At 36.7% G+C, this 11,739-nt stretch overlaps 1 protein-coding gene across 1 annotated transcript; it reads left to right on the forward strand.

Annotated features, from left to right (window-relative positions):
* The first annotated feature begins 555 nt into the window (after positions 1–555).
* Positions 556–8,835, forward strand: arl8a (ADP-ribosylation factor-like 8A). Its single transcript, XM_058761976.1, has 7 exons — positions 556–887; positions 3,461–3,541; positions 4,182–4,255; positions 4,344–4,437; positions 4,556–4,623; positions 4,732–4,802; positions 5,650–8,835. The coding sequence occupies exons 1-7, from the start codon at positions 693–695 to the stop codon at positions 5,697–5,699; spliced, it is 633 nt and encodes a 210-aa protein (XP_058617959.1). The 5' UTR covers positions 556–692; the 3' UTR covers positions 5,700–8,835.
* The last annotated feature ends 2,904 nt before the right edge of the window (positions 8,836–11,739 follow it).

An 11,739-nucleotide genomic window follows, 5' to 3' on the forward strand; every position in this document is an offset into this window, starting at 1 on the left:
TGAATTATTATAAAACGTGTTAAAAATAATGACCTATTTTTTTTTTCACACCGTTCATTTTATAATTTAACGTAGTAATGCATTTAAACAAAATAAAAATAAAAATATTATAGAATATATGTTAACATACAAACACTAAACTAGTAGGCCTACGCAGCACTGATTTTTATATTATTTTGAGAGATATTTTCCTGAATAAAAAAGTACCTTTATTTTTATTTTTTTAAAACCCCGAAACAAATAGAACTATTATAAAACATGCTAAAAACAATGACATAACTTTTCATGCAGTTTAATTTAGTTACTGAAAGACGTTCGGTCTGCTTTCAAATTATTGATAGATTATTACATTTATAGATTTTCAGCCTTTTTTTATTATTAATGGTCAAAAATTAAAAACAGTATACAAAAGATAATACAACCATCAACATAAAAAATGACAACAAAATAAAATAATGTTTAATACATTACAAACTGAAAAAAAAAATAATAATAAATTGAGGCGTCATTAAAGATAGGAAAAGAGTTCCAGACACACAGAGATTTTCAGATTCATGTTTTATTTGCGTTTTATGAGCTAACCGGAGGCAAACGGGCGATGACGTCACCGGCGTGCGTCCAGCAGGGGGCGCGTGGCGCCGCGAGTCCCGCATTGTTTGGATCAGCTGTGCGTGGATGTGAAACCCCACCCAATGAGGAAGAACGATCCGACCGCGAGCAGCAGCAGCAGCAGCAGCACACCCGGACCCGGACCGAACCGCACCATGATCGCGCTCTTCAACAAGCTGCTGGACTGGTTCAAGGCGCTCTTCTGGAAGGAGGAGATGGAGCTGACGCTCGTCGGCCTGCAGTACTCGGGAAAAACCACCTTCGTCAACGTGATTGCGGTAATCAAGCTCGCTTTATCACAGGCCTCGCTCGCGTGATTGACGCCGCGCCGCGCCGCTGGTTACAGAGAGATCGTCAGAACTAACGCGATGTGTCCGATTCCGCGGCGTTAGCGCAGATATGATGTGTCGGATATGAAATCATCAGATCAGAAACAATAGATCAGATACAATGTGTCACGTTCAGCATTAGATGTATCATCTACAGAATAACTGTATCAGATACAATGTGTCCGATTAAGCGTCATTACATCAGATACAACATCAGACTAGATGTAGAATATACAACAGCGGACACAATGTGTCAGATTCAGCTTCATCTTCAGAGACAATATAGAAAATGCAATGTGTCCGACTCAGCATCTTTAGATCAGACACAGTAGATCAGATGAACATCTTTAGGTACAATGTATCACATACAGAAAAACAGATCAGACACAGTGTGTCAGATTCAGCATCATTAGATACAATGTATCAGATACAGCTCAGCCACGTAAATTGCGTTGTGAGATCAGACACAATATAGTAGATACAGCAACATCAGGCACATTGTGTCAGCGCAGATATGATGTGTCAGATATGGAATCATCAGTGTAACAGATGCAGCATCGACAGATACAATGTGTCACATTCAACATCAGACTAGATATAGATTATATAACAACAGACACAATGTGTCCGATTCAGTGTCATTAGATACAATGTGTCGGATCAGATACAGTATAGAAGATACAATGTCGGATTCGGCATCTTTAGATCGGATACAGTAGATCAGATAAACATCTTTAGATACAACGTATCACGTACAGAAAAACAGATCAGACGCAGTGTGTCAGAGAAAGTATTATCATATACAGCTTGGTCGGGTAAATTGTGTGCATTGTAAGGTCAGATAGAATAGATCAGACACAATATATTCGATACAGCAACACCAGACACAATGTGTCACATTCAGCATCGTTAGGTCAGATTTAATGTGTCAATTTTATAGGATAATCAGATCATTGTATCACAAACATAATGATCAGATCAGACACCATGTGTCCAACTCGGCATCATTAAATACAATGGATCAGATACATTGTGTGCATCATTAGATCAGAAACAATATAGAAGATTCAACTTTATTAGATGTAATGTGTCACACACATCATAATCAAATCAGATACAGTTTTTACATTTACAGATACGGCATCAGACTCAGTATAGAAGATACAAACACAACAGACACAAAGTGTCCGATTCAGCATCATCAGATGCAGTGTTATCAGATACAGTGTGTGTATCATTAGATCAGACTCAATGTAGAAGATGTATCACATCAGACATTAGGTCAGATAAAATACATATGATACGACATCATTAGATACAGTGCATCACATACAGAATATCAGATACATCGTATCACATAATGCATTGCCAGATCATAAACAAAAATATAACATTACCTTGTATAGTACTTGTAATAGCGTTTAAAGTTAACATACCATACAACTATATATATATATATATATATATATATATATATATATATATATATGAAGAGTTCATTTGCAAAAACAGATAACAATTTTTCATTGTTGAATTGATTCATTGTGCATTCCAATTAATCTCAATGAAACTGCAGCTGGATTATTTTGATTAGCTTAAAAAAATAACTAAAAATACAACTAACTAACACTATAAATCACAATAAAAACATGATTTTTGAAAATTTAAAAAAACTACTTAAAATTTTTAAACACCCGAACTAACCCTGAAACATAACGTACCCGGAGCAGGTTATGTTCAGAGAGTAAGTTGCTATGGCTACTTGCATAACCTCAGAGTCACCTCTGTTTTTGGAACAGAAAGCTGAGTTTATCCACTTACTTACCCTTAAACATACCCGGGGATATCACATAACCTGCTTTCTGGAACACCCCCCAGATACAGCGTTATTAGATATAATGTGTCACATATAGCATCATCAGCTCAAATCAGATACAGTGTTTCAGATACAACATCATCAGATCAGATACAAACTGTCACATAAAGAATTATATTTATTCATTTAGCCGACACAATGCATTACACAGTATCACCAAATCAGAGACAATGTATCAAATTTAGCATCATTAGATCAGATACGGCATTATCAGACACAAAGTATCATAGACAGCATTATTTTACTTTTTTGTATTATCAGACACAGTGTATCATAATCACTATCATCAGATCAGACACAATGTATCAGACTGCTGTGGAGAACCTGTCCAGCATCTGATCGACTTGACAGCTGTCAATCAAAAACAGTTGATCAGCTGACCCTGTTTCTCAGCCAATCAGAATCTGGCATTCTGTCCAAGCATGTGGTCTGCCTGGACTGTGTTTATGTATTCAGCAGCCACGACACACACACACACACACACACACACACACACTCGCTCAGGAAGGTCGTTGGTGCATAAATCCAGGCGTTTAGTGGCAGTAAATCACATCAGCACCTGCTGTGGAGCTGCAGGGAGGTTTGCTCTGTGATGAAGCGGATTCAGATGCTTGATGTGTAAAACTCTGTCTGTCTGTGTCTGCAGTCGGGTCAGTTCAGCGAGGACATGATCCCTACGGTCGGCTTCAACATGCGCAAGATCACCAAGGGAAACGTCACCATCAAGGTCAGGAGATCACTCTCCGTTGAGATGAATCAAATAACACTGCAGAACAAAAACAAAAATCATTTGAAATATTAATGTTGTATATACATTTACCTAAACAATTGCATTTATTATAAACAATTATTTTTCAATAAAAAGTTTATTAAAATAAGAAGAAATTCAAGAATATATATATATTTTATTAAAAACATTGCATAAATTGTGAGCACAAAAAAATGAAAAAATGCACATATCTACACATATTTTACTGTATTTTACTAAAGTTATTGTAAGAAAAATAATCAATGTATTTTGCATTTAATTTATGGGAATTCTAAGTTTATCAGTAACTATAAACATTTGAACCTAAATCAGCCAGCTCCTAAAGAAACATACATTTATATTTTTATTTATTAAAAAAGTTAATTACATTTTTTTTAATTTTCATGTTTATTTAGTAGTTATTTTTAGAAAATAGCAAAGTCACACCAGTGTTTCAAATTTCACCCAAAATTGCAATTGAAATAAAATATTGTTAACCATCTTGCCTATTAAAATAAAAAACACAAAATATATAAAATAAAACTGCATTTCTATTTTTGCCATCTTTCCATGTGTTTTACGCTGTATAAGTGAATGGCTGGGTGTGTGTTTGTTGTAGTTGTGGGACATCGGCGGGCAGCCGCGCTTCAGGAGCATGTGGGAGCGATACTGTCGCGGCGTCAGCGCTATAGTGTGAGTATATTCATAATCTCAGGTACGTTACGCAAACGGTGTCATGATGCCATGCGTTCGTAACGGATCGCATGCGTGTGTCGTTCAGGTACATGGTTGATGCGGCCGATCCGGAGAAGATCGAGGCGTCGAAGAACGAACTGCACAACCTGTTAGACAAACCGCAGCTGCAGGGAATCCCAGTGAGTCTGACATCTGTGATCTTCATCTGATGACTTTTCATGTGTTTAGATCAGATTTAATAAAATTGTTTCATCTCTATGTGGTTATTCAATCATAAAAGTGTCCCTATTTCCTCAGGTTCTGGTTTTGGGCAATAAGCGAGATCTTCCTGGAGCTCTGGATGAGAAGGAGCTCATCGAGAGAATGTGAGTTCATCCGTAACAATTCACAACTAAATACAAAGTATCTAAAGTTAATGCAGTCTGATTGCGATCTCATGACTGAAAACGTTTGTTAAATTGTCTGATCGACAGGAACCTGTCGGCCATCCAGGACAGAGAGATCTGCTGTTACTCCATCTCCTGTAAGGAGAAGGACAACATCGGTAAGACATCAGTGATACTGCATTAAAAATACAGTTTTACATCAGCAGTCATAAGCAGCACAGCTATATTTGTAGCAGTAGCCAACAATAGATTTTATGGGTCAAAATGATAAATTTTTCTTTTATGCCAAAAATCATTAAGATATTAAGGAAAGGTCATGTTCCATGAAGATATTTAGTAAATTTCCTACTGTAAATATATCAAAACTTAATTCTTGATTAGTAATATGCATTGCTAAGAACTTCATTTGAACAACTTTAAAGGCGATTTTCTCAATATTTAGATTTTTTTGCACCCTCAGATTCCAGATTTTCAAATAGTTGTATCTCAGACAAATATTGTCCAACAAACCATACATCAATGGAAAGCTTATTTATTCATGATGTATAAATCTCAATTTCAAATAATTGACTGCTTATGACTGCTTTTGTGCTCCAGGGTCACAAATGTCAATCAGATTAAACTGTTGAATTATTTAACACTTCTATTAAGTGTTTTATGTTTATATGCTCCATATTATGCTCTTTCTTCAGCGGTTTTGTCACTTTCTGACTCTCACAGCAGCGTTTTGCTGTGATTAAAAAACCTTTAGATATCAGGGAATTTTAAAACGGTGATTTCTAGGAAAGTGAGCTTCTGTTAATCACGCATCCATTAATCACAAACGAGTGTAACGTTCTTTAAAAACAAAGAAATTAAAGCGTAAGATTGCTTTTAACTGGCTGTTTGTGTTACTGTACCTTTAAGAAGCCTCTTGATTTCAGGACAGGTTCAGGTTGCTGCATACTGAATAAATGCATATGTGGGTGTGTCATATGTTAATGAGCTCATGGTCATGTGTTCCAGACATCACACTACAGTGGCTGATCCAGCACTCGCGGACCCGGCGGAGCTGAGGAGGCGGAGCCGGCATCTGATTCGAGGAACCGCATCATGTGATCAACTGCATTTTAGGCGCTCTTGATTTCGTTCTAAACAAACAAGCATCCGCCCCTCCCTCTGTTCTTATAAACTAATCCACATAATTTACATCGTTTGAACGTTGATTTTTACTTTTACTTGAATGTGCTTTTTTTTACGGTTCGTCATGAAGTCACATGACGTGCTTCGCTCGCGCGTGTCGTTCTGCGTGTTTGCTCGGAGACGGGATCGAACCTCGACTCGACGCCCACTGCATTTGTCGGAACCAGCGCTCTATGATCACGTGATTTTGGGCGTTTGCGCCGGCATCTTATTTTAGCGTTTCAACGTTGTGAGAACATTCCACATGCTCTCTGATCGTTCATTCGTTGATGTACACTATTGTTTTGCATTTAGCAAGATATTACATGTTAGTATTATTAGCTTGTTAGCTTGACCCGGTGCTGGCGTCATCATCCCGTGGGCATCAAGGTCACATGGTTTGCGTTAATATTGTAGCATTACGAAATCTTTTTATCTGAAAGCACATGAATCATTTTGAAGAGTTTAACATGTCCAAATGAAGGTTTTATATGTTTCTTTTGAGTTGCCGAGACTACAGCGTTGTATTGTTGATGTGGGTGGGTTGTCATGGCAACCATTCCAATTGCGTTGTGTTTTTTTTTTAGGAGCGTCAGTCTGCGAGCGCGTGCAGAGCAACATCAGTGTTTTATTTGATTCTCGACGGGACACAACGACAAATGTTGATCTGTCTCTGTTGGACCCGCAGATCGTTGCGCTAATGAAAACAGCGGAGATGTGGCAAATGTTGCGCGAATCTCCTGCTGAAGTCCAGTGTTGTTTCTGAACGCTGTTTCTGTCGGGAGAGATGAAGATCTTGTGATTTTTATCGCTTTGATTATTTCGTTTACAGCCTGTTTCGTTTTTGTCACACATGTGGATGTTTTTGGCCTAAATCATAACGGTTTATAAACGCGTCGGTAGATTATACATATGTAAATTGACATATTTCAGTTGTTTTTGGCATGTTTTTACTCATGTTTTTTCACAGTGTTTTTCAACTGGATTATGTAAATAGCAACTTAAACCAAATGAGATCTCTCCCTCCTGAGCGTTACGATGTTTGTCTTAGTGTGATTAGCGTCCTATGATAATAATAATAATAATAATAATAATAATAATAAAGAAGACCCCGCTCATATCACAGCAATCTGAAGAAATGGATTGTGTGTGTGTGTGTGCGAAAGAGTGTGTGAGTGATGGTGTTTGTGTGCACAGATGCCGTCATGTAGACTAGAATAATATTTACTTTATAAATGCCGAAGGTTTACTCTGTTGATTTTTCGCAACTGTTAATCACTTTATATTCATCCTCACTAATGTTTGATTGTCATGAGTTCGTAGTCTACACAAGAGTGAACGACGCAATGCAACAAAATGGCAGTAATCAACACTGCTGCACTGGTTACGAAGTCATGTTACAGAGTCAACTTTGATGTTACAAAGTTCATGTTACAACACCGGTTACAATGATAACCATAGCTACACAAGGTATTTTTACTACAATACAACTGTCGTTGAAAAGTGACGCAGACAGCTTTGTTGACAATAGCAGTTATTTATGAAATCAACTTTTAGTTATGTAACAAAGTTGTGAACTTGCAACATAGACATCATTAGTATTATGAAGCCGATTGTAACAAATTTGACGAAGTAATTTGCGAAGTCAACCTAAGTTACATTCATAATTCACAGCAAAGTGGATTTCGCACAATTTAGTCGCGTAAGATCAAGTTCGTAAATGCCTTTGTTGAAGTTGACATTGCTAAAGTCATTTATGAAGTCAGTCTAATGAAGTTGACTTTAATTGTTGATTTTAACAACATTTACAAAGTCATCCTTATGACGTTATGTTCGTAATTGACTTTGTTAGCAATTGAATTTCACAACTTTGTTACATGACTTTGTTAGGTGCATGAGTGGCTTTGTCAGTCAACTTCGTAACAGTCACTTACAAAGTCAACCTAATGAACTCAACTTTGTTGATTATACCAAAGTCTTTTTCAAAGTCAACGTAGTAGCGCACAACTTAGTTGCATAACATCAAGCACGTGAATGCTTTAGTTGAAGTTGACTTTGCTGATTTTAACATCATTTACGAAGTCATTCTAATGAAGTTATGTTCGTAATTGACTTTGTTAGCAATTGAATTTCACAACTTTGTTACATGACTTTGCTAGGTTCAAAATCAGCTTCGTTACAATCACTTACGAAGTCAACCTAATGAAGTCTTTTTCGAAGTCATCCACGTAACATCGAGTTCATAAATGACTTTGTTGAAAATGATTTGCAAAAGTCCAAGTCATCTTTGTTGATTATAACGACATCATTTTACAGAGTTATACTAATGAAGTCCCTTTCATAATTCACTTTGTTGGCAAAGTGGATTCCAACCGTTACATGACTTTGTTAGGTTCGTAAATGACTTCGTCAAAATCACTTATGAAGTCATCTTCAGCTTTTGCTTATGAAGTGTGCAGTGTGGAACACTTTATTGATTATAACGGTCTGATTGTCACTTTGTTGTGTTGCGTTACTTGATTCAACGATGATCGCAGAACGTTTGTTTTTCTGCTGCTCTTGTTGGTGCTCATGTTCAATCCTCGTGGACATGAGCTCATCCGGGCTCTTATCGTCTTCTGTATGTGTGTTGATTTAATTATATTTTATGTCTAATTACATGTGGCCATAATGTATGTTTTGATATTTTAATTGTTTGTAGCAGTGTCGCGCTCTTTTTGTTTGCTGGGGAGTCACGTGATTTTCCCCCCTGCATGAATCATTATGGGATGGAGCTGGTTGCCATAGTTACTGTATAATCAGCGTGTGATTGGACCGAGCTCGATGATGTTCTTTCCCCCCTCTTTATATGGATCAGACAGTAACTTTTTAAAGCAGTCACATAACCGGTGTTTCTGTACCAGACTCGATCAGTTCAGTTGTTCATTTGGGATCTTTCTATTCTCTCGTACTCGCGGTGATAACTGTACATGTTGTTCTTGTTATTTACAGATTATTTAAAAATGAAATTAAATAATTTCCCTCTCAGAACCACGGTTTCTTCTTTCTTTAAATCAATGTGGTTTTGATTTTAGGTCTAATTCAGTGATACTGGAGAAAAATGTACTTCATGAAATTCGTTTTAAAATAAAAGAGAAAATGTTGACTTCTTAACTAGCTTTATTAGGGAAATAAAAACATACAAAGAGTTTAATTTGGTGGTTTTGACCCAACTGTGATGAGAAAAGTAGCATTCAGAATAGCATACTGTTATATGGTATTTCTGTGCCCCATGTTTAATTTTCTGTACTTATGGAATACTTAATAATACGATTATACCGTATCCCACAATGCAATGTGCTCAACTTCCTTTTAAAAAAAGTAGAACTGTGTATGCTGTGCACTGAACATAGAGCAGTATGCACGTCTTTAACTTCACCAGCAGAGGGCAGTATAGACATACAAATACTTCTCTGATTAATTATTAAATAAGATGAAATCTCTTTAGCACAGTTTATTCTCTGAAGATTAACTTTAAGTATACTTATGTGACATTGACCATAAAAAAATGCGTATTTTATGTTAAATTAAGAAGGCAATCAATTTGTCCCTAAATACATGATTATATTAATTGCTTGAAATTACACAATATCAGAGATCTGAACCCACAGCAACCGCGTTGGAGACTAACGGCGCATCGGCGACTTTCGCGCTCTTTTTATTTAAAAGTACACATAAACGCTCCCGCGTTCTGTTGGTTTTAGCGAGTTAACGGGGTTCATGTGCGGTCTGTTTGCGCACATTCATCCCGTCAGACCCCTCGCTGCTGTTGGTTTTGGACTCTGGCTCCGTTATTCAGCCGGTAGGATGTGAGAAGGTCAGAGGTCAGTGTTGTCATGGAGACGGGGACAGAGCGCGGGCTAACGAGCGGATGTCCAGCGGGACGCGGCGCTGCTGACGGTCGGTTCCGCCGAGCCCGCGGTGATCTGGAGCGGCTCTGAGACGGTTTCCACGGCGATCTCACGCGGAGCTTCCATCTCCTTCAGCGGAACAAAACAAACAGTGTCAGAGAGCCGTCAACCCACACAACTCTTAAATGAATATATAATGAACACACACTGGCTCTGAGGGACTTTCACACAACTTATTTTTACAGTACTGTGCTTTTCCCATGTCGTTAAAATACGTTTTTATATGTAGAACGTGGTAACAGCACAGTACTGTTTTCTGTGTGTCAAATCAGTATTTTTATGATTCATGAATTCACATCTGTGACAGAATAATCCTCTATGAGGGACACTGTGTGGGTTCATAGTTTAGGAACAAAACCGTCCACAGAAGTCCGTTAAATGTGACAAAACCTCCTTTGTGAACATTTGGGAAATCGATTCATAAATGGTGTTTTGTTGTTTTAAAGTATGTGTACTGTTTGAGTTAGCTGTAGTCGTAATTTACATAAGTTATGATGTAAATTACACGTTTGTCAGCGTGTGTATTTTCATTTGGCGCTGAAAACTTCACTTACAATCGAGATCGCCTGAGGGGGTAACCATAGCAACAATATGCTGCTTGAGTCGCTAATATTATTGATATAATAATCGTAAAGTGTGGGTTTATGGTTTAGAGACAAAATTGTCAACAGAAGTTAGTTATGTGAAAGAAATATGACAAAAGACAGACACCTGGGGTTGGGCTTCAAATGTAAAATCGATTTAAGTTAAATATGTAAGTGTTTGAGTGAGTTTGTAGTAGCCTAGTAATTTTGATGTAAACTTCTAAGTTTGATTACAGGTTTATCAGAACCTGTATTTTCACTTGTATTTGTTCACCTGTTTTCGTATTTTTACTCTATTAAATAGACAAGGAAAACAAAGTTTGCCAGGGGAGGTCGCCATAGCAACAGTACACTAATCGAAAGTTCTCGTTAATAATAGCATTGAACAGCAGATACTAATAAAGCCCGGTTTCACAGACAGGGCTTAGACTAAGCCAGGATTAGGCCACAGTTTAATTAGGACATTTAATAAACATGCCTTAGAAAAAAAAAAACATTACTGGTGTGCAACTAAAGACAAAACAAAGGCACTGATATATTTTGAGATCAGTCAGGGCAAGGTTCTTTCAGTTGAAAGAAGCTCAGATTTACATTTCAGTCTTGGACTAGGTTTAAGCCTTGTTTGTGAAACCGGGGGTATATTGTCAACTATACTTAATTTTAGATTTATATTTTTGACCCTGGACCACAAAACCAGTCTTAAGTCGCTGGGGTATATTTGTAGCAATAGCCAAAAATACATTGTATGGGTCAAAATTATACATTTTTCTTTCATGCCAAAAATCATTAGGATATTAAGTAAAGATCATGTTCCATGAAGATATTTTGTCAATTTCTTACCGTAAATGTATCAAAACTTAATTTTTGATTAGTAATATGCATTGCTAAGAACTTAATTTGGTCAAATTTAAAGGTGTTTTTCTCAATATTTAGATTTTTTTGCACCCTCAGATTCCAGATTTTCAGCCAAATATTGTCCTACCCTAACAAACCATACATCAATAGAAAGCTTATTTATTCAGCTTTCAGATGATGTATGAATCTCAATTTTGAAAAATTGACACTTAAGACTGGTTTTGTCGTCCAGGGTCACATTTTACAAATATATCACAAAATTGTTTATTAAACATTATATTAGCCTACGTGAAGGTTTCCCAAACTGGGTTTGTGAAGAAACTGCAGGCGGATTATGAAAAGCTAATAATTAATGAAATCATAAAAATGTTAAATTACAACAAATAATTTTAAAATGAATCAAAATAAAACACAAAAAAAAATGAAATATTTTATTTGTTTACCTGCGTGTCAAGTGACCATTAACCGACAAACCGTGAACATGCAACTTCATCATTATTTATATTATTTACAATATTTATTTTAAAATCTCAGGGATACTTCAA

This window comes from Onychostoma macrolepis, chromosome 22 (genome assembly GCF_012432095.1).
Source record: "Onychostoma macrolepis isolate SWU-2019 chromosome 22, ASM1243209v1, whole genome shotgun sequence".
NCBI lineage: Eukaryota > Metazoa > Chordata > Actinopteri > Cypriniformes > Cyprinidae > Onychostoma > Onychostoma macrolepis.